Source organism: Montipora foliosa, chromosome 1 (assembly GCF_036669935.1).
Source record: "Montipora foliosa isolate CH-2021 chromosome 1, ASM3666993v2, whole genome shotgun sequence".
Taxonomy (NCBI): domain Eukaryota; kingdom Metazoa; phylum Cnidaria; class Anthozoa; order Scleractinia; family Acroporidae; genus Montipora; species Montipora foliosa.
Window position 1 is genome coordinate 51,105,650 of NC_090869.1, and position 23,743 is coordinate 51,129,392.

General features: G+C 37.8%; 2 protein-coding genes across 2 annotated transcripts; one reads left to right on the forward strand and one right to left on the reverse strand.

Annotated features, from left to right (window-relative positions):
- The first annotated feature begins 4,167 nt into the window (after positions 1–4,167).
- On the forward strand, positions 4,168–6,619 carry LOC137978801 (transcription factor sox-3-like). The gene has a single exon (XM_068825883.1). It carries the CDS (start codon positions 5,527–5,529, stop codon positions 6,223–6,225), a length of 699 nt encoding a protein of 232 aa, XP_068681984.1. The 5' UTR covers positions 4,168–5,526; the 3' UTR covers positions 6,226–6,619.
- Positions 6,620–15,110: 8,491 nt separating this feature from the next.
- Positions 15,111–22,854, reverse strand: LOC137978806 (uncharacterized). Its single transcript, XM_068825894.1, has 7 exons — positions 22,797–22,854; positions 22,519–22,578; positions 21,675–21,744; positions 21,335–21,434; positions 18,232–18,354; positions 16,886–17,011; positions 15,111–15,308 (listed from the first exon to the last, which is right to left on the reverse strand). The coding sequence occupies exons 4-7, from the start codon at positions 21,373–21,375 to the stop codon at positions 15,269–15,271; spliced, it is 330 nt and encodes a 109-aa protein (XP_068681995.1). The 5' UTR covers positions 21,376–21,434; positions 21,675–21,744; positions 22,519–22,578; positions 22,797–22,854; the 3' UTR covers positions 15,111–15,268.
- Positions 22,855–23,743: the final 889 nt, after the last annotated feature.

Genomic DNA, 23,743 nt, shown 5'->3' on the forward strand with positions numbered 1-23,743 from the left:
TTGAAGCTTTCTTTGGGAAACAAGGTATCTAAAAGTGCAATTTGCCAATAATTGGATGTGTAAAATATGACAAATCTCTGAAAAATCTTCAGTTCCATCTTTCTTATTCCTCAGTAAATAATGTCAGAGCAACTTAAAGTAGGACGTCCCCAAAACACACTTTATTAAAATTTGAGCAAAATCACTGTGAGATCAAAGTAGACAAAATCTGAATCCACTATTTGCTGCTAAGGAAGACTCTTTCACCATCTATCAAACTACAAATTTCACACTCTGCAACAGAACTCCATAATCCGACGGGAATTAAATGTGAACAATTAACGTGATGAACTTTTCAAAAAGTGTAAATCGCTAAGGAAAACAGGCGTTGTAGGCATTGCTTCACACTTCATATCAAAAAGGTAGGAACCTTGTCGGGAACTCGTCCATGCGTCTAAAAATGATCGACGAAACAGCACCACAAAGATTCAGGATTCGGATAGCAATGTTCACCCTCTACAAATTCAGATCTTTGCAAGCAGTACTACAATGATCAAAGACTTGAAGTTTAATGAAAAATCGGAAGGAAACTCATATAGGTCACTTTGCTGCATTAAAGCCACAGGCCAAACAAGGCACTTGTAATTTATTTCATCAGAGCGAAAATACAGACAAACCAAAAAAAAAAAAAAAAAAAACAACTTGAAAAAAGATCTAGCTTAGTAAAGGAAGCAGCTTGAACACCTGCTTCAAGACTGATCAAAGTGTAGTCTTTGATCACCAAGAAATTAAAGACACTTCAATTTTACTTTTAGCAAACTTAACGCATGTACGCAAAATGATCAACAGATAACAGTGGAGTCATGTTTACAGCGTGATTACAATGCCCTTTTTGAAAGGGAAATAAAAAGAAAGAGCGAAAGCAGAATATCCATGTAAATTACGAAAACGCTTCCATCTTGTCAGTTAACGTTTATTGAACTCCAACCTTGATTCTTTCCATACATGGCACAGAATCCTATGTTGCTATGAGTCCATAGATTCTATACTGGTTTTGAAAGCACCAAAAAGTCAACTCCTTTCTCTGCTTTATTGTTTCCCGCTTCAAATTAAACTGACCGTCGCAACTTTAATTGGGGACCATGGTTTCTACCAATAAAAGCTGCATGTAAAGAATCAGTAAGACCCTCGTCTCTTCCTTCCTACGAACAGCCTTTCAAAGACTATCTTTGTCTCTGTTGGGAAAAGCCAAATGGACAAAAAGTGAAAATATATGGAACAATTGTCCTCAAGGAGCATCTGAAAAAATGGAAACATGTTGTGTTATGCGTCCGGCCAAGGCCAGAAGAACGCAGAAATCAATATGCAACAAAGCCGAAAGCTTTCTCCATATGATAGCTATGCGAGCACATTTAAATCCAACGACGTATATTACGCAAAGTGTAGAGACCAACAAAATAAGGATTAGTTATACTTTCTCAAAATTATTGTCAAGAAGAATCCTCAAACGACGAAGAAAAAGTCGGTGAAAAATGCTAACTCAGTGAATTGTGGGGGATGAAAAACTTTTTCCATGTTATGGTTCAATTTTTTTCTTGGTTTGAAATTTTTCTAACAGTTTAATTCGGATTTTGGTTGTATAATATCATTATCATAATCTGAAACAAAGGAAAATCAAAATTGAACTGGATAGCTTTAAAAAAATTTACACCAAGAAAATGCATATATTGCTTTCTTCACTTGAACACTTCATAATTTGCGATTTAAACTAAAACTGGTGCTCTAGTAAAAATTTCACATTTCATGCGAAATACGTTATTCGTAGCTTATTACTCAACCATAAAATATTCGTAGAGGACAGTTTTTCTTCCGAGATACCTTTAACGCATTAACCAAGACAAACATTTTTTACTTCATTTTGTAAACCACACAAGCTTCAGTCATATTGAACTGTTTTGACCACGCGCGCGAAGAACAGAAAGCAGTGTCAAAGGCGAATCTTTTGATTTTTTTCAGTTGTCCTTTTTTATGATATTTAACCAACCCATGCGCATTTAGGTATTCGGTTTTTTCAAGCCGAAAGAGGGCACTGCAGAAACTAAAAGGGAAAAAACACCGCAACTAATATAATTGGATTTCTTGATACGATTTTGACTGGAGTAGAGCGTTAAGCAAACAACGTGGCTCGTGCTCCTTTTCCTCTTGCTCAAATGCATCTGTTCAGTTTTTCACAAAGGACTCTATGTGAAATCGTGTGTTTTCTTTGTGTGGGCGACTGTAACGAGACCTCGGGGGTTGATTGAACAATTGAACCCAACATAAGTGGTGGTAAATGGTTCCTCGATAACCAAACCAAGTAATTTCAATCAAATTAAAACATGGATATTTTATTGATACCGGAACCTCCCTGAATTCCTTTTTTCCCTTAACTGACGCTAGAAATTCTCTAGCTCTACCGATAATTTTGTCTGGGGTTGCTATTTGCTGCAGCCAACGTTGCCGTGCATGCAATAATGAATTTGCAATGCCCGTTTCGGGTTACTTCCCGGTGTAAAGAAATCAGAGAAAAAATCGGTGCTTTTAGATTATTTTCTGACAAGTTGGTTAAAGCCCCTTTTATCATCAGATCCAAATTCCCCGGCAATGCTGTGCCATTAAGCAGTTTCATGCTGGTATCGTTACAAGTTTCCACGTCTGGGTGATTCAGTCGATATTGAATGGAGAACTCCCGCAAAATAGCAAACGACCTAGCAGTGAACGCTGCTTTGATTTCTCAATAGCAAAACAGAACAATTGAAGCAAAGTGTGAGAGCCTTTAAAAGCAAAACCATTTATTCGAAGTCATTTGAATTTAAAAATGTCACAATACCGACGAACAAGCAAAAACGAAGTATTGTCCATCCAACGGAAAATCCTAGTCAAAACTGCATGAACTTCAAAATGGACAAATCTCGTCTATTCCACCAATATTTCTTTTTGTAGGTCTTTGAAGCAATGACTAAGATACATATGGCGTTGATTATAGCTTCGGTACCTTTGGACAAAATGAAACAAAAGTCTTATCACTCAAATGGTCAGATATTGACGACAGAATATTGGTCTTACCCTGTTAAAGCTCACGCTTTGTTAAACAATTTCGCTTGCGTTAATACTCAAATTAAAAGGAAAAAAAACCTTTGAACAGTGTGGTCGTTGCTAAAAGCAACGCAAAATATAATCAGCTATTTAATCACAGCATCCGATAATTAAAGTGTGATCTGTGTATTAAGGAAAGAAAAACAAATGAGAGAAAACATAACAGAAGAAAAACAGAAGACAAAACTTCGTAGAAGCAGGCTACGCAAATACTCCTATCACACCAAAGATCAAATATACCTATATCATGAAACCGAGATTGGTTTTATCCACCTTGCAAGCAAGGCTGTATGTGTCTTCGCCATGAATGAAGTCTTTGCACTCGTCAACTCCCTGAATTTCAGTTGTTTAGAAAGAGAAGCTAGCTGGCCCATGCTGGCAGAACGGGTTTAATCCCTTCACATCAATTGTTTGTTGTCACCTTCGAATCGTTGTGCTTATCAGTAATAGAAAGGAAATAACGATTATTTGTACAAACCCAGACTACAGAAATTCAGGTGTTTTTAATTCCGGCATAAGCGCCTTTCGAATAATTATCCCACCCCATACGTGCACCAAGGCCTTTTCAGTCGTGTTCTGTTTACCTTTGGTCTACTGAGTGTGTGTGATACTCAACACAAAGGAAAAATTGAAAAGATGCTGACAAGAAATTTCGGTAATGTCCATGAATACGATCATTTATTATAAACCTAGAAACATGATAATTGGATAGCCCTTGTTGGCCATTTTTGCTTTTGATAGCCTTATCGTTCGAATGACCACAGATAGAGACAAAACGGCACCATTGTTTAAACGAAGTTTAAACAAGGTTAGTTATGCTTCTTTCGAGCTTATAGCTGTTTTGTTGATACTCGGTGTAGCACGGTACAACATTCGTATTTCCGCGTACCATGATAAAAGTTGTAGAAAGTTACAAATTTTCCTTTACAAATAGTATTATAATAGTGTAAAAATGGTTCCTTGTTTAATGATTGCGCGTAATTATCATTTGTTCAAAAATGGGTCATTTCGCTGTATTACGAACGAAAATGTTGAAAAAAGACTTCAACACAATGACGAGTGAGGGCAATCGGCCAAGACGGGAAACGAAAGAAAAAGCCCTAGACTTAAAATGGCTTTCTTCTTCATCATACATACACTAATAAACAGTGTTTACAGCAACTCCCGTCACCGCTGTCTTGTTGCTTATCAATTATGCTTATTGATCATTAATGAAAGCATGCTTTGCAGGTACTTCTCAAAAGGAGGGATTCTTGGCAATTGGCTTTCAACGAGCTACGTGCCTAGGCGATTTTTGTCAGCCTTGTTTTGGATCACAGTGCTTGAATTGTGCACATAGCCTTAGCATTTTTCGTATGACAAACTCAAAAATTGTATTGAAAGCATGGAGAAAGATTTGCATGATCATTTGAATGAGTTTCAAACGCCTTCTATTTCTATTTCAATCGAAGCGATGTACAAAGGGAAAGTTTATCCATGAACGCCTTTTGCTCTCTCTTTTGCAAGGTACAAAAAAAAATCGAGAAAGAAATAATAAATAAATAAGCCATTTCTTTAGAACAATGTATACCGTTTTATACTCCTTTTGCCGCCACGATTTTGCAGTTAATTTTTCAATTTCCAAGTTTAATTTTGCATGGCTTATCCTCAGTGACATATGTTTGTGGATCTCAAGACAGCTTCTTGTGTCGTTCATTGTTTACTTTCTTCCCATTCTTTAAACATAAACCTCTTTACCGGCAAGCTGTCAGTCGATATTGAATACCAAAATACAAAAGTTCAAAACAAAATCTATGGGAAGTATCAAAAAATAGTTAAGGCCATTTGTACAATGCAAAAAATATTATTGAACCTGGCGGAGTGCCTTCCTTATAAAAAAAAAAAAAAAACAAAAAAAAAAACGACGTACTACACTTTCTCCGAAATTGTTGCTTAATGTTTCGAACTGACATTTGGGTTTTCTTTTTTTCAAAAAAATAATAACTTTATGTACTGTGTAACAGTTAAATAGCTGCTTTGAGCAAAGTTTGAAGGACATTAAAAAGCTATTGTTTTCTCCTAGCCAGCTGTATTTCACATCCCCGCAGCTGACCTTAGAGGGTTCATCTCCCGCTCAAAGTTGTATAAATAATTCAGAGGCTCATTGAATTTATTGTTTAGACTCTCCTATATCAAGTACCGAGAAATGATGCGGCGTTAAAACGTCTGTGCCTTTGCGTTGTGCACCAACCGATGATAGAAGCGGAAAGCAACTGGGTTTTTCATCCCTCAACTATTTTTGCCTAGGGTGGTTGACCATTTGTCAGTTATTGTATTGACACTTGCTCCGAGGTGAAAGAAAAAACGAGACCAAAACTTTTTCTGCACGCCCAACGCACGAACACGGTAAAGCCGCCAGGTACAATATTCAACATGGCAGAGTCAGATGAGCATATTAAACGCCCGATGAATGCATTCATGGTGTGGTCTCGCACAGAACGCCGTAAGCTTGCTCTCAAATACCCAAATATGCTGAACTGCGAAATAAGCAAACTCCTTGGAGCAGAATGGAGTCGCTTGAATGACGAGGAAAAGAAGCCCTTTGTGATGGAAGCCAAGCGTCTGCGATCCATTCACAGTCAAAAGTACCCAAATTACTCGTACAAGCCTCGTCGAAGAAAGAACAAAGGAGGGCGAAGCAAGGACACGTACACCACGTTTGGTTACAACTCCAATTTCGAAGCAATTTCACCACGTTTCAGCTACCCAATGCATCACTACCTTAGTCCGCATATTCCCTCCCCGTACAGCGAAGCATTTGTGCTGCAGCCGTTTGTTGGGGCCTCCAACGCTGCTGCACCAAAACGTTCATATCTTCCAAGCTGCCACACCGGTATTCCAGGCCATGGGCAAGATCCTCATTTGTCATCTAGTGAGTACCATCATAGCTCTGTTCCAGTAGCGTTACTTTCTCAAACGTCAAGCTATCCAGCGCACTTGCTACCTGAACGAGCTTCCGAGAAGGCATCCGTGTTCTCAGCCTTCCAAAACTCTTATCACAAGTCCTACTATGGACATGGACAGTGCCATTTGGCTAGTCAAAGCCAGCTCGGAGCAAACAATCCTCGGTAATCACAACGGTATGCCAAGACAAATAAACACAGGCTTGTGAGGACTGAAAAAAATTCTTTAATTTAACAAGAAGCCTTTGGAGGACATTTGAGGGCAAAAATTTGAATTATTTCGAACACTTTCACTTTATTCAGTTTGAATATTATTCACTTTACGACAAATTCCTTCCACTCTATAAATAATCAATTCATGAATAGAGAAAGCGTTGAACTCTGTTGTACAAATGTTGTCGTTCATGGTTTTGAAAAGTGCTCAATGAACCATAAATGTTTTTAGTATACACTTAATAAAAAAAAAATTCTCGACACTCATTTATCTCATCCACCAATGTAATCACCGCGAAACGAACGTTGTAAGCATGTTTAAAGCGTGCCAAAAAGATAATAAAGGTGATAAGAAAAATGACACTACCTGTCTTTGTCAAAACATGTACCAGAATTTCTTTCATGCTTAAACAATACAGCAACCAACACCTCATACATTTTACAAAACGTGAGTGAAATTTTCAATCGAGCCATTTAAAGCAGATCAGATTTAATTTATCCTATCTGTAAATATGAGAGGGGGCACCGCTAGGACATTTTGGCAGTTACGGCATGAAAAAGAGCATTTATGGGCAGATCGTCTTCAAGACTATAACCTCGTACGAGTTGTCACTAACTCGGTGTTTCATACTACGCAAGTAGTTGTGAAGGCAAGTTGGTTTGTTTGTAATATTCAATTTTTTTTTAAGTGGTCAGTAGCTTGTTTCCCTAGAGAGAGAGAGAGAGAGAGATGCATAGCGGTATTACTCCATGCTCCATGATCTGCTTAAAAAGTTTAAAAAAGCCTTGTCCAACTTGGCGGTCACAAACTGGATTCCTTCGAAAACGAAACTGAACGAGAAGACACCCCATAGAATAAACGTCCACTTTTCCATCGCGATTTCATGTAGTCAGAGAGAGGCTTTTGCTGCGACAGCTAAAAGTTGCTATCGAGAATTTCGTGGACACTACACACTATATCGAAATTTTCAGACCGCAAGTGTTTCAAGAAATCGAGTTGTATCTCCTTCTAAAATAAACGAAAAAGTATTTGAGCCATACACCTTTTATGGCAAAGATTTTCCAATATTTATCTAGCTTAACTTCCGCTCTCCCTTTTGAGGAGAACAAAACCTGAATAAACGGCCTTTACTTCAAGTATTTCGTTATTTGATGCTTAAAATAGCAAATAAATGAATATACATATAAATAGTAACTTTGAGGAGGCAGATTGTTCACCAATAAAAAAAACACATCCACTCCTCCGAAAGGCTGAAATGTGCCAAATAATAAATTCAGGTTTTGTTTATCAACCCAAAACAAAAGAGGAAGCTCAAAAGCACGGTAAAACGTATAAGTAATGTTAAACAGGCCAAACCCTAATATGTGTATGGCCCGGAAACTTGAAACCGATAATCATCAACTAAGACTGCACCTTGTTTATTGCAAAGAATTACAACAGTAATTCATGCTGCTAGCAATTAATATCGCCATTTAAGATTCCAGTTTGCAGACAAACAATAATATTTTGTTTGAAATATTGTTCTATTCTCAAATTTGAATGATTGTAGATTTTAATACATTCTAGTTGAACAAGTGAAAACTGATCAACGGAAAAAAAAAAAAGATTCCTTTAGTCGTGTGGTATTATTAACGGCATTGGATGGGATATTTGCAATTCGACATCTTGAAAACACCTGCTTCGGCATGCGGTAAAAGGTTAGAATTCAAATTTTTCTTGAAACACCGCACGCAATCGACTTTCTTAGGGATTTTTTCCTGAGGTTTTGGTTCCCTAAAGTTTCAGTGTCGTTTTCACTTCATCCGAATTTTCATCGCAATATCCCGCATCAAGCTTTCCAACAAGTGAATTTTATGACATGCAATGGAAATTTTGATATTCGACACTGTAGCTACCAATATGAAAGACCAAGCTGCTTTTGTCTTTTTCAAATATCTATCTTTAAATTCAATTTTTAAGTTACCACGGAAGTAGTAGCTTCAATAGGTGTATTTACCCAAAAGGGTTTAACAGTGGGGATTAACATTAATGCGGCAAAGATGGTTGATTGAATGTCATTCTCTTTGAGCATTGATTGTGCTAACTTGGCTCTCTAAGCCGCCAAGGATCGTTCCCTTGAGTTAACTATATCGAAAATCTGGGTTACTCCTTCGTCAGACTCACACGCAAACCACGAAACAGGATTCTTTAACAATATTTCGATGACGAACATAATGGGTTCTTTTTCTCCTCGAGAATTGAGGGCAAAAAAAGAGATTTATGAGGTGGTGAGACAATAGGATATTCCAAATAAAAATGTTCTCTAGAAATCGAAATAGTCTGAAATGTCTGAAGAATTCGTTTGTTAAACGTCGCTTTTGGCTTCTATAGCCCCACAGGAGGTGCTCTCCAATTTTGGAACAATTTCAAAGTGACCAATGGCGATACTTTGCGGTTTCAATTGGCTTGTTTCATAGAATAAAGAATTCTCGTAAATCGCAAAAGATAAGAGACAAATTAGTAACAGGTAGAATCTTATATAGGACCTTTTAACTCTAAACTTCATTGATAAAAGAAAACTCTTTCTAATTTGATGCCAAGATATCGGCAGTCTCCTCCCTCTCCAGGTTTTGATCAAGTGGAGCTTTACCACATTTCATTTCTTTCAAAACTATTTACATAAAAAAAACTGCTATATTGGCTTACACCCAGGTATAGAAACTTCTAGTATTGAATTTAAAAACAATTTTTTTTAAAGTAGCACCGTGATGGCAAGCCGAATTTAAAGCGTGTTCGAATAGATTGCTCAATAACACAAATATGCATGACATAAATTAGAAATTAAGGTTTAACAAAGAACTTAGCGCTTTCAACTTTAGAGGGGCCTGTTCGAACATGCTGAGGTGCGGGGTGAACAAGAAAAAGAGCCGGGTAAGTGGTGGGATATGGCAGAATACGGATTTCTCCAGGACCGTGCAGAAAATGCACCACGGAGTATTCCCTATCAAAAGCTAAAGTGTATATATTCTCATCAGTTGGGAATAGTAGTGGTTTTAGAGAACAGTTAAGACCACAGCTTTTAAATGGAAAATACAATTTCCCCTTGCTGTCATCCCGAGTACGTTTTGTCTTTTGCAATTATCCTCTTCGTTAATCCTTTAGTTCAATTTGTCTTTTATGCATTTTGGGGATAATATATTTAAGAAAATTTTGATAGGGATAACAAAATGTTCCCTTACACTTTCCTCTCTACTTCAACATCATTTGTGTGTGGAAATCTCCCATCCCTTGGATGGCACAGTCGCAGTCGTCAGACCACACGTCTCCCATCAATGTGGCCCGGGTTTGATTCCCAGACTCGGCTTCATGTGTGTGTTAAGTTTGTTGGTTCTCTTTTCTGTACCGAGAGGTTTTTCTCCGGGTACTCCAGTTTTCCCCCCTCCTCAAAAACAAACATTTGATTTGATTTGTGCTGATTTGAGTTTACAGCGTTTCGAGGGCCACCCTAAAAACCAGTCTGGTGTCTTTTTTTTTATTTCTTTGGTAGTCACAAATGTGCATACCCCACGGATATTGAATTAAGCTCCGATCGGGTGACTTTACTTTTATACCCTTCAGCATAACCAAACTTCCCTGCAGAGATTAGAACACATACTTTCCCCGACTTTCACGATTATTTGCGAGCACGTTAGACCACTCCACCACCGTGACGCACTTCCGTTACCTAGATGGAAGCAAGCATTTAGTATGGAATGCTTCCGCCCACCATGATTGACACAGTATTAAACTATTCCATGAAGTGGACAGATGCTTTTTCTTTGAGAAAACCAAGCTTTAAAGGTAAGGAAATTTTCTACGTTATTTCTAGATCTTGCTTCGTACTTGTGTGTTCCACTGTGTTCCACTGTGAACATTATTTTGCATAAAACGAATACTTGATTAGAAGTATTTTGCATAGAACGAACACCCCAATATTTCTCGGGAACCAGTTTGTTCAGCCGTTTTGACGTAAAAAGAAAATTAAAAAATTGCTTTCAACAGCCAAACAAAATAGGACTTACATCAACGATTGTGATCTTTGTGTTAAATTCGAACATGTATCTTGTCGAACTTTATAACAACTGAAAGAAAAAAAAAAGCAAACTAACAAAAACCCGATGTCTTGCTGTCATTTTGCCACAGATGCATCCTTTGTTTCGTGAGTTGTCAGTATTAAACACGCAAGGTAACTTGATCACAGGTGGCCGCGAAAGTCGATGCCACTTTCGATTTTGCGATTTTACTTGTACGACCTAAAGTACGATAGAAAAAGTGGAGGTAACAAAAGTCTCCCCAAAATGTTTTTCGCTGATGGTAACTTGTTATATTCATGGCACAAAATTTATGATGTTTTCATTTCGCAAATTTTGTTGCTGATGGCAAATTGTTTTATTCCTTCTGCTCTCCTTAAAAAACAACATATCAATATTTATTTACTTTTGCGTCAATATTTGGTTTGCATAAAGCAGGCTAACAAAATATGTACCTTGCTTGGTTCGCATTTTCGTGCGTTCCTGACAGTAAGTCGCATATTTTGACGTCCCCCATCCAGATCCAGATACAAACCCCGTCGGGAAAGGGCATAACTTCAGTGAACATTGGTCCTGGAAAGCTGTCAGAAGCTCAGAGTACACGCTTAAGCTTGTGGTTAAAAAGAAGTTGTAAATGATCAACATGTCAGCCTTGAAGCCAAATGTTTCTCGGTTTCCTTTTATTTTCTTCAATCTTTCTGGGTTTAGTATTTCACCGAACCACATGTCTTCTCAGGGGGGTATTAAGCAAAAATATCTACCATGCCACTGTAAAGCCCGTTACACACGAGCAATTTTTCCTTGACAAGTGTCATTGACAATGTTCATATGCTCATGTGTATGAACGACAAAATTTTTTTGACAAGTTTTGCCTTGACAAGTTTTATTTGCTGGTGTGAACGAATTAACAAGTTTTCTTTGACAAGTTTTCTCTGTAGCCAGCAATACAATTACACAGCGGAAGACAAAAAAACAACCTCGGGGCGCCAATTTCGTTTTTTGATCATGGCTCACGCTTATTTTACGAGCGGAAAAAAGGTTGCTGGCTTGTGGTCTGGGTTGTGCTTTACTCATGCCATATGAGCCCTCGAAAAGACATACGAATCGGAGGTGGTGGGTTCGCCTTGGGCAGCGTAAAGACGACGTCAGTCTCAAGGTTTTGCAAGCAATTTAGTGCGAGAACTAAAAGAAAAAGATGAGGGAAATTTTCACAACTTTTTCCGGTCACTACAATACGATATTCTGAACATACTTGCTAATAGATGTATGCGATGATGTATGGGTTGTTTAGTTAATGTTAACGAAACATACTTCGATTTACGTTGCAGTATGGATGCCACTTTGTTTGGTGAATTTCTGGAAAAGGTTTAGCCCTACATCACAAAGCAAAACACCACTATGCGTGATTCCATGTCTGCACACGATAAACTGTGTGTCACTCTACATTTTCTGGCCTCTGGGCAAACATATACACGACTGAGATATGCCTTTCGTATGCCTGTGTCTGCAATTACTTAGTTTATTCCAGAGGTGTGTCAAGCTTTGTATGATGTTCTGAAAGAGGAGTATATGAGTGTGCCATCCTCAAGATCCCAGTGGTTACAGGTGGCTGATGAATTCGAGTCCAAATGGCAGTTCCCCCGTGCAGTGGGAGCTATTGATGGAAAACACATCTATGTTAACGCCCCACCTAACACTGGCTCTGAGTATACAAAAAACAATTTAGTTTTGTCCTGTTAGCAATTGCAGATGCAAATGCACAGTTTATTTCTTTCGATTTGGGTTCAGCGGGCAGTCAGTACGATGGTGAAATTTTCAAACATGGTAGTCTGGGGGCAATATGTAAATCTGAATACTTCCCTCCACTAGACAAGGTAGTGCAGAGTGGAGTTTCTGATATTCCCTTTTTTATATTAGGCGATGAAGCATTCGCAGTGGATCAAAATCTCATGAAGTCATATCCGCATAGAACTGCCATAGGTGATGAAAGAGTTTTCAATTATCGTCTTTCCAGGGCAAGAAGAGTAGTAGAAAATGCATTTGGCATACTTTGTGCTAAGTTCAGAGTATTACTACGTACCATGGAATTAGATGTTTCAAATGCCATGCAAGTTGTCCTAGCATGCCTTGTTCTACACAATTTCTTTATGACAAAAAAAAGGCAGAATCTATTGTCCCCCAGGACTTCTGGACAGTGAGAGTGAAGTGGCCACTGTCACACCAGGTGGGTGGCGAGACCTAATAGATAATTCTACTGCTGTTACAGACATGATACCAGCTCCAAATGGGAGGTCATCAACCCAACAAGCCAGAGAAGTACGAGAACTTCCAAAAGAATACTTCTTTTCCGAAGGAGCTGTAGACTTTCAGTGGGCTAGGACTGAGTGACTTTTTCCCCTGCAATTTGTATTTTGTTTTGAACTTAATTATAACAATGGCCTGTAAAAGAGTGGTATGATTATCAAGTTGTTTGTCACACTTCTGTAACACCCAATAAAATATTGTTACACTTCTGTTTAAGTGTGTTAAAAGCCAAAGGCAAAATAAACAAACAGTTATATAAGAATACATTCAACTTTCTGGAATATCAAATGTAGCACAATGCAGTTAGGTTCACAAGGAACCTTTTAATCATGAAACAAGTAGCAGACTAAAAGTTATGGTAATTAGTGCCATGGCCTTCATATGTATTGATGCAGGTATATAAATTTGAAGCTGCTGCAGGCTTGGAGGCTTGCTGTTGCATTGCATGTTCTGTTGTTTGAAATATAGCTGTTTGAACAGCATATTTTGCACGACGTTGCAAGTCCTCACTTTTTATTGCACGCATAGAATTGGCAATATCTTTGCCAAATACATCCCATTCATCATCTTCTATGTAGGAGCTGGCTGCTCCTTTGGCTAGCTCACTTAAAGCTGATGCCGCAGTGTCCATCCACTGTTCATTTCTTTTCTTTTTCTTTGGTTGCTGACTGATTGTTGCAGCGTGTGGGCTCGTCTTATGTTCTGCTTCATCAAGATCACCAGTGGAACTGCTACTTGGTGTACTAGGAGATTCATATGACGGGACATTGGAAAGGGTTGTATGATTTGAAACAATGACATCTTCTAGGAAAGAACATTCTTCAAAATGCTTCCATTTAGGGACATATAAATCACTTGCACCAGTTCCAGTGCCCTCGGACTTCTTTACTTTTCTTAGTTCTTCTCTATAGATAGTTCGCAGACTCTGGATTTTACCTTAGAGCAAAATTAAAATTATATATGTTGCAAACACATCATTCATTCATTGATGATTATTTGAAATGAAAGGCAATTGCGATACATGAAAGTCACAGTAGTTTTATCTTTTAACGTGAAACATCTATTCTCTTTCAATAAAGTACATTTATAATGGTTGCAAGCTCTCTGATAAAGATACGCAGTCTTCAAGCTAACCTTTCAGCATGGCAACATCTAAACCAGGAACTTTTCTCTAATTAATAGCTGAAAAAAATTGACAAGTCTGTCTTTACACACCAGCAAATAAAATTTACGATACCAAAACAATATCGTGTACTATTAGAGCTACATATTACGCAAGGACAACTTGAATCTCCTGAAAAAAACAAAACGCAGCTCAGTTGACAGTAATGGAAAAAAACAGTGTCACGATTCTGCACTACCACACGAACACAATTCTCTATTTTCGAATTCCCCATAATACACTTTGTTTGCCCCCCAAATTTTGCATAAACCATTGTTTTCAAATGCTCTTGGGACTATGCAGTGTCCCCATGGGGAATTCGAAAATAGAGAATGCGTTCCTAACCCCCCCCCCCCCCCCCAGCCAAAAATCCCGTATCCCTACAATTTTTTTTAACTTAAATATACCGTATCCTGATCGCTTCTCGGCCTTTTGGCTAAGATTAGTTTCTCAGCCAAGGGCTACGGTCAACTACAATTGTATTACGTACGGTACTTTTTTCAGTGCCGTAAGAGGCAGGCACAGAACAGTTTCGGCTGTTTGTTCTCTCGAGAAGCGATCACCAGGGTATTTTGGTTTCGGTTTTGATAGTTTTTTGTTCAGCTCGAGTGTAGAATCATGACGAACTTTTGTACTTTCTGAGAACTATTTACTACTTGTAGCTTTTGTTGAGTTTTGAATCGATGATAGAGAGAGTTTTACTTAAAAGGCCTGAAAAACTACAAGGAATCTATAGATCACAGTTGACCAAATACCCCAACATCCAAATGTACCTACAGAAAAAATCTATTGCCCCTTCCAGCAGACTGGCTTGGGTGGTATGACCCAGAAAAACTAATTGCAAATAATTGCAGTGGAAAATATGGATAAATTATTCCAGAACAAGTTCAATTTCATGTCTCTCTTAATGCAGTAGAAGATATTGTTGTTATATTTAAACATTTTTTAAATAAACTGTTCTCCGATTTGTTTGGGGGAATTCTACCAAACAGACCTAAACCATACTAATCATCTCTGTGTATGACTGCAGCTTTACTGGGTTGGCTAATGGTGCTTGAAAAGGTGCTTAAAACGTTTCCATTTCCATGGACCTGTGGAGCATTTTTGGCCTTGGCTCCATCTAACCTCAGGCGAGGTGAATAAATCTGGGAATAAAGACTTCGGCTTCGTCTCGGTTTTTATTAACCGATATTCACCTTGCCTTTGGTGAATAACTGTTAATACATTTAATATACATCAAATGTAATATACATTTTCACCATACGAAACGTTTGAATTTACTTTTTGCAGCTAAATAAACGTTTAACTAAGAGACGAAAATGACGTTTAGTGATAAAACACAAGAGTGTGGAATGTTTAATCGTTGGCAATAAAAAAATATATAACAAGATATTAAATAATAAAACTCCACACGTCTCTTGCAAACATTCACAAATGGTCAAAAACAACATTGATGGGAAATAGACAAGAGTTGAACAGTCTTTTAAGACATCTTCGTCGGCACACCTTTCCAGTACTGGAATCTAAAAAAAATAGAACGGATCGTAATAACATTAATTTTCCACTTTTGTATAATTGACCATAGACTGCACAACCAGCAGAATGACCAAAGCCGCTAAAACAGTATTATATATTAGTCCTTACAAACCCCGACGAAATCACTGAGAAAATGAAATTGACAGGATGACAAATGAATAAAGCACGAATGAGCCATTTGCGAAGTCTTCCTTCACAAAGCAGTTTAATCAAAATGCAAATTATTTCACTTGCCGCCAAAAATGAAGTCTTATACATCCAAGGCTTAAAGCAGACAAGGCTTAAAGCAAATGTAACATAATGATGATGCTCTTTACTACTAAGGCCGACTGAAAATACTCTGACAAGTTCCCGGGGGAAGGGAGGGGGGGGGGGGGGGCACTTTAGGAATTTCTGGGTGGGGATGTGCCGCTTGGACCCTGGAACGCTTAGCTTATACCAGAGCTACTTCAGCTGAATTTTGCTACCCTATACTAGAGTAAACTCCCACCGATTTCCGTCTAAATTCCGATTCTTGACAGTTAATAATATCCAGAGGTGTTTCATGATAGCCTTTTATTGACACTGTTGAGGCTGAGTTAGGTAAACTTAAACTTTGCCGATTTTATTTTTTTACATTATTAACTGGGAATTTCTGGTTTCCTTAGTCTTAATAAAATCTTCAACCGACTGGTCAGTTTCGTGAAAAAATGGTACCCTATTCTAGACCGAAAGGCTATGATTTATATAAAAATTTGGTATATCAACGGAGTTGATAATGTAAATTGACCACCGTACAGAGATTCTAAGAGATTCTTTTAGAATCTCTGTGCGGTGGTCAATTTACATTATCAACTCCGTTGATAAACCAAATTTTTGTATACTACTTCCCCACCGACGCAGCACCACAGTTTCTTTAGAAACTACCCCTTCATATGATTTATATACTCTATCCTGGAGTAAACTGCTTGAAAACCATACCCTTGACAGCGGCACATACCTATATAGTCCATATATGGCAGTAACTCCCCCGGGGCCAGGTTCTAGTGGCAAGCAAATGTTACCAAGTGGCTCTTTGTTCTCAACACGCAGAGCACAAATATATGAAAAGGAAAGTAGTTTGCCAAAGCAGTCAGGTCTTGACAGTAAATACGTTAAATGCTATCATGCTGAATGACCTATTTGCCATTTGTAAAAACTCAAATCAGTACAAATTGATTAGAAACATACGTCTGACTATCAAATCTGGTTTGGTTTCTTAAGAAACTGGTGCTGCATCGGTGAGTGAGAAGACAAATATTTTGGTATCAAACGATTTGATAGATAAGTAAATTGACCTCCGTGTTGAGATTCGGAACACTGGGCAGTTTCCAAATATTAAGACGGTGGTCAATTTACCATTTATCGTCAATTTACGAAGCCTCGGATTTATAATCAAACCCAGTGTTGTTTGTGTCAACCAGGTCTACTATTCCATGATTTTAACTCTTTCCAATCTTCTTAGTCATACAACACAATTTATGAATGATAAAAGAACTTAATGTTGGGATTACAGCAAACTATATGTACTTTAAAGTGTACTTACTTATCGAATACGGCCCTGTATCTCTTGACAAACATTCTTCTTAGGCTTCCGTTTGGATCGAGCAGACGTTCTTTAAGTCTGTTCTGACTGGCAGGTACATTACCGAGATCGAAACGTGGGAAGACCCTGTGCCGAGTAACGAGGAACGAGAAATACGAGTGAATGTGATTCAAGAATAACATTGTCCTCAATAAGTCTTTTAGTGCCAATAAATGGCACGATCGCGAAACGATTTTGAGAGTCACTTAGATTAGTATTAATTATTCTTAGCAGTAGCAGTAGCAGTAGCAGTAGCAGTAGCAGTAGCAGTAGCAGTAGCAGTAGCAGAAGAAGAAGAAGAAGAAGAAGAAGAAGAAGAAGAAGAAGAAGAAGAAGAAGAAGAAGAATATTAGTCGAGATGACTTGCACGTCATCCTTTAATGACTTTTATAATAATGTCCCTTCTCATATAAGGCATACAGGTGTGGGAGGTTGCTAGGCAATCAAGAGCCTTGCCATATGGCTATGTAACACACACTGTCTCTGTTCTCGATCTGCTGGATGAGTTTGATAGGAAATTATGAGATAAACTTTGTTTAATGTTAACAATCCACCTTAAGATCTGTTACCACAGAAGAGGCTGAGGGGATTGCGGCAGCGTGGCTACCAGTATATTTTGCCTGGAGTGATGTTTTGTGAATAGCTGCCTTTTTAAATTTAAGAATAAAGAATGACGTTTCGACGGCTCCATGCCATTCAAATAAAAAACTTTAGGTGAGTTCAAAATATAGTGAAATGTACGTGTGAAGGTCTCAGTGCAAATTATTAATACGAGAAAATAAAATAAAATAAAATTCCACGCGTGGTGCGCTTGAACTGTCAAATAAAACGTTTGGCTTTAATGGAGTCAGATTGAGTGTTGGTTTTTTTGTTTTTGATGAAGAGAATTTCATAAATTAAACAATCCAGCTTCCGATAGATAGTGTTGTAGTGTTAGTTGCTTATTTATTCTTCTATACTTCCCTATGTGACTTTGAAAGTTTGTTTCAAATATTTTTAGCCATTTAAAACAATTATTAATAGACGAGATCCCCTAAAAGAATCTTCTTGGCAAGTATTTAGAGGATAAATATTAAATGGCCGCTTGGGGATACGGATTTTATCTTCGAGTGCTGATGGTATCTCTCACGAGTTACGCGATATTCTAGCACGAAAAGTGACCACCAACCACAAACACGCATGTTGCGTAACGTAACGAAAGACAAAAATAATATCTTCACTGCGCGCGGTGAAGATACACTGTTTTTAAGTAAAAGGAAAATCCTAGTATTTTATTAGTATTCATATATAATAAAAGAATGTCTTACTGCTTGTCTTCTGTGCTGTCGTTTAATACAATTGTGCCTTCGTCACATTTGATGTCGTCAAGAGATATTCCGTCGTTAGGGTCGTCGGTAGGACCTAGGCCAAACATGATAGTGTTGCACAACCTACAAGAGAGAAAAAGAAGTTACGTAAGAGATTTTGAATGACGGTTACGCCTCCTCCACATGCAAGATTTTGCTCCAGATTGCCAGCAAATGGAAAACGTCTGAAAATGACAGAAACGTGCTTGCTACATGTACCAGCTCGTTAATTTTCTTGTCACTCACTGGCTTAGCTCGTGGTATCGCACAACTGTTTAAAGAATCAAGACAAAGAATAAGACAATTTCCATGCATTTAAGAGCTTTGTTTATATTACTTAAACGTTTTGAGGAAGCCTCTGGGCTAAAACTTAATGTCACGAAAACGAAAGCAATCTGGGTTGCCAGGTGGGTTGGGTCCCTTCAGAACTGTGAAGATAAACCACTTGGAATTATATGGAAAACATGCGTCAATTTTTTAGGTGTTTTTATTACATATGATGTACAGCTTCTAGTTGAGAAAAACTTTAAGAAAAGGTTGAAAAAACAAATGAGATTTTAATAAATTTGTGGAAGTCAAGAGGTTCGCCAATCATGGAAAGGTAAACATTATCAAAGCAATTCTTCTTCCTAAAGTGATATATCCCAGCTCCGTGATTTGCACCCCGTCTAAAGACGTGTTCACACTCAACGTTTATTATGATCAACTGAAGTATATATCAGGCTATCATACTCCATTCAATTTTATTCAATTCTGGTTCTGTTCACATCTGCGAAAATTCAAATACAATACGCAGGGTAACCTCGCAGTGTGAGACAAAATGGCGCCGTATCGCGTGGCTGCCACAATTATCATCACCATCATGTGCTTGAGGCGAGAAGAGAACCAAGGATAGCTTCCGAGAATAGAAGAAGACAAATCCAAACCTTCGCTCCATAAAGCGATTAGAAGTTTCATCTGCTCATACCACCACGTGCTCGCCATTCTGTTCAATTACGCATTGTAATTACTTCAAACAACCCCCAGGTGCGGGTTTAACAAAATCAAATTTTCTAGCATGGACTGGTCTCAGGAAATATGCTCCTTTCAGACTGCGGGTCAACTTACCAATTTTAAGGTGATCTTTGATTTGGATAATTTTAAATGTTACAACTATTATTATTATTATTATCATCATCATCATCATCATCATCATCGTCATCGTCATCGTCATCGTTATTATTATTATGATTATTAATATTATTATTATTACTATTATTATTACTATTATTATAAAACAAAATTTGGATATACCAAGCAAATGGGGTAAGTTGACAAGAGAATAATTTAATTTAACATGAGCAAGTTTCAGCGGCTTTCCTGTTGCCATTGAGGGTGACCAACGAACCTTACTTATGTTCCTTTCAACATAAAGTGTTAAATTCCATCCTGTACACGAATGACCTGCCATGTAAAATAGGTTACATTTCAATTCGAACTGCTATTTTGTCACATCAGGCGACAGAAACTATATCCCATATTTGGTTGTTCTTTTTCGAACGCTTTTTGGAATGAGGTCAATGACAACATTCTAAATAAACGGAAGAGTTGGGGAGGGCTCTCGCTCGCTTATGGTGATGTTATAACAGGGCTCTTAAAGGAGGAGTTGGATATAATTAATTATATAATAATTAGGAAAATCATATTTGTGTACTTGCCGACGTAAAGGATTTAAACCTTCCTTTTATTAAGCCACTTCAGAATAATTTTGATAAATAAGAACATATTTATTTCAAATTAAATCAAATTGATTTGTTAAAAAAATGGAAGAGGTTTGAGAAATAAAATTATTTGTTAACTAAAATAGAAAGCTGTATTATTAACATTATCAGGTTAAGTCGGTGTTAAAATAAGTAGCAACTATAAATTGTGATAAGTGGTCAGCGAAATGCTAAATCGCCTTTCTAACTCCTTCATTTCTTGCACACTCACGGACTAGTTTTTATCGTCCATAAGAGTAGGAACGTAAATTTGACCAAAGCAACGAACGTTGATCAACATTTAGCAGCTACTAGTGCTTCTTTATCGCATTATTCTGCAAGAAATCTCCTTAACCACTTTCGATTCTATCAAAGAAGCAAGTCCCCGTTTAGACGTCACTCTGGTCATTTCCTAAAACTATACTTGACGCAGGTTCGATTTTATAGCGATATCTGATTGGCTCCCATGAAGTCGCATCGTGTATTGAGTTTATTTACAATTATTTCAGCTCCTGAGAGAGATCTGCTACCAATTCCCGCACCATAAGAAAGCTTTATTGTGCGCGTTTGACCAACTTGAAGAAAAAACGGCTGGTGAAATTCTGGGGCATTCTGACCTTCAGAATTTCGAAACTTGCGCGCTGGTTCGACAACTACTTGTAAAGCCAATATTTCGCCGAAATACCGGCCAGGAACTTGCTCAGGCCCATATGGCATTTTCATGCAAAAACAATTTCTCCCTGTTGTTGATTTATACATGATTTCTTTGCTCCATCCCGTCTGACTGCTACGGTCTGGCGCTTGGTAAAATAATCAAAGAACAACGAGAGCATATATCTTTAGCTGTAACCTAACCCTTGCCCCGCTTAAGTGGCCACCAATCGCAAATACATTTCTTCGTTGAGATAAATCTATTTAACCATTGTCAAAACGCTCTGCAACATTCACTTCGAAATTCCAATTTTTGGTGCGCCTTACAAGTTAACAAAACCAGAGGTAGTTAATGTCTGCTAGTGAGACATGGGCCTTATTTCTAATATTATGCCCTAAACCGCTACGCATTACATGTATAAAAATTTCTTTGAAAACTGTGATGCAAAACAGCTTATGACGTCATCTCACGGACGGATCCACGCCTTTTATCAGCTCGACCGTCGGACTGTCAATTTTGTCAACTTTGCACAACTCATAGATGGCCTTTCAGAAACGAAAATCGCAACCATTTAAGGTAAAATACATGCATTATGGTGCTGAAATTTGATTTTTGCGGAATTTGAAAATAAGGTTAGGGCACATTAACACTGAGTTCTCCGAATAATCTTTACCGAACGGTTTCTTCTTTCTCGAGTTCCATGTCCGTGCACATGTTGAAGAATATGAACACTGCTAATTCCGCCCATTCTTCTTTGGTGCGTACGATGGCGGCTGTGAAGCAAAAAAAAAAAAAACCTGCTAATCTAAAGGTAAGATTGGTGTTGACTAGGGCAAGTTTACAGGAAAATGTTGGCAAAAAAGGGGAGAAATACAAGAAATAAGATGATAGGAATTATAGCCAAGAGATGGGGAAACTCGGTGGATGATTAGGTAAATGGACGGAGGAATAATGGCATGGAGGGAACGGAAGAGTGAAAGAATGTAAGGTACACCTGTGTGTACCCAACTTACAGTCCTTGGTAAGATTTAGAGGACACGTGACGTCACACTTGGAGGAATCTTCGCGAAGGATTTCGTTAATCTAAAACAAACCACGCGGTCTTAAATTAAAAGATTGATAATAGTAATGATAATAATAATTACAATGATTGATAATCATGGATAACATCAACGTCAAATATAATCAAAATGATAATGATAATAATTGGAGAAATGATAATTTAAAAGATAAAAAAATTTAGATCCGTCAGAATTGACATATTGTCAAAGACCGAAAGAAAGAAAAAACGTGCCTGGTAATTGATGTGTCTATCAACACAAGCAGCTGCCAATTTACGATGAAAAGAATGATAGCAGGAAAATCTCACTGAATGTAAGTAACAAGGGTAGGTAATACACCAAAAAAGAACACGGAAAACACCAACGAAGTGTTCAAACCAAACAAACGTCGTGCTTGGATTGCGAATTACATGCAAGCAGCAGATATAGTCACAAAAATGGTGATGACACTATAACCACAAACAATCAATAAACAGTAAAATAAAAAGAATTTTTTTTAGAGTTCAGTTTCATATTATAGTTAATTTCCCTTTTTCGCCTTTGCGAAATTACTTTTCTCTGTTTTGTAATACGTGCTTTTTGAACGTGCAAATAAATTTAAATCTTATGCATCAGTTGGCCTGATGATGATGATGATGATGATGATGATGATGATGATTCGAGATAATGACGGTGATCGTGATCCAAGACGACGACAAAGTCAGTTTTAGACAAAAATAAAGATGAGGAGCAAATTACGTTAATCCGACGCTTATTGACCAATGGGAGCAAGACATGAAGATGTACAAATACTCACTTCCCCGCCCGTATTCCATTGGTTGTAAGACTCGTCATCTGCTCGCGGTGAACTCCACGACTTTAATGGCAATTAAGGCAAATATACATTTTTTTTTTGCCCCAAGAGTAAAATGGGGAAATAAGAATCGAAGATTGAATCAAATAGTGCTTATATCATAATGAGTGCGCAAATACAAAGCCTATACTACGAAGAAAGAGGATTGTTCATACATGTAATTATTGATTGTCAAATACCGTCAAATAACCGAACACAATCAGCAAGGACTTGAAGGATACGAATTCAGGTTTGATTACTTGATTATACTCCAGAAGTTGGCATATTTTCTTCAGTGGTGTTCCTGTGTAAAATAAATGAAGCTCAAGAGTCGCGAAGGAATTGTGAACCTGGCACACACAGCAATTTATTCTACTCTTGCACGCGTCCTAAAAGGGGACACTACTTACAGGACTCAACTCAAATCCTCGATTGACGTGTTCTATTGGTCGCTCTCAGTTCACCCAATCTCATCATCCAACAAATGAAGCCGCATCAAATGTAGAGCCCTTCAAAACTCATTAATAATTCATGAGCGAAACAGCCTATCAGATCGCCGAAAAAGGTCACCTGCATGACCTTTAAAAACCGATCAAACACTCCTTATTAGCATTATTATATAAAGCATGGTAATAAGGCACAGCTTGTTTTCTTGTAACCTTGATGTGTCCTCCTTTCACAATTTGAACATTTGTTCCGACTCTAGAGCGACATGGTTTTTATAGAATATGTTTGACTGAAGCCGTTTCAATAAAAGTCGCAAGTCATGTTTTATCCGATCTAAAACCACTCAGCTTTGGTTTAAAACCGATAAAACACTCCACCGTCTACGTTACTTTTCAAGTGCTCTACCAATTGAGCTACGAAGCCAACTATTGGAGTTGGTCAGTTGGCGGGAATAATAAATAAACGCAGAAGATGGACATGCAGTATATGAAGTAGAGAATACACGAGTTTTTCTTGTATTCTGTACTTAAAATAGTTTTGAAGTTCCCACCTAAATTTCTCTTCAGATTCAGTTTTTTCCTTGGTTTGAAAATTGCGACTGAAAAAAGCAATGAATTATTTCATCTTCTATATACAACGCCGCGTCTCAATACTTAAAAATCTTACGCTATCCGTCCTTATTCAAGCGCTGCGTTCCTATAACGCATCGCAGAAGGCAAACGTGTCTGCACTATATACAAGA

What these genes read in the sequence shown, in the direction of transcription:
- LOC137978801 (XM_068825883.1), top strand. Translation starts at nt 5,527, where the DNA reads ATGGCAGAGTCAGATGAGCATATTAAACGCCCGATGAATGCATTCATG.
- LOC137978806 (XM_068825894.1), bottom strand. Translation starts at nt 21,375, where the DNA reads ATGTGCACGGACATGGAACTCGAGAAAGAAGAAACCGTTCG. An exon ending in GACAGCACAGAAGACAAGCA is followed by an intron (nt 17,012 to 18,231) that starts GTAAGACATTCT and finishes TACTCGGCACAG; the next exon opens with GGTCTTCCCACGTTTCGATC. An exon ending in TACAGGGCCGTATTCGATAA is followed by an intron (nt 15,309 to 16,885) that starts GTAAGTACACTT and finishes TATTTTTTTTAG; the next exon opens with ATTCCAGTACTGGAAAGGTG.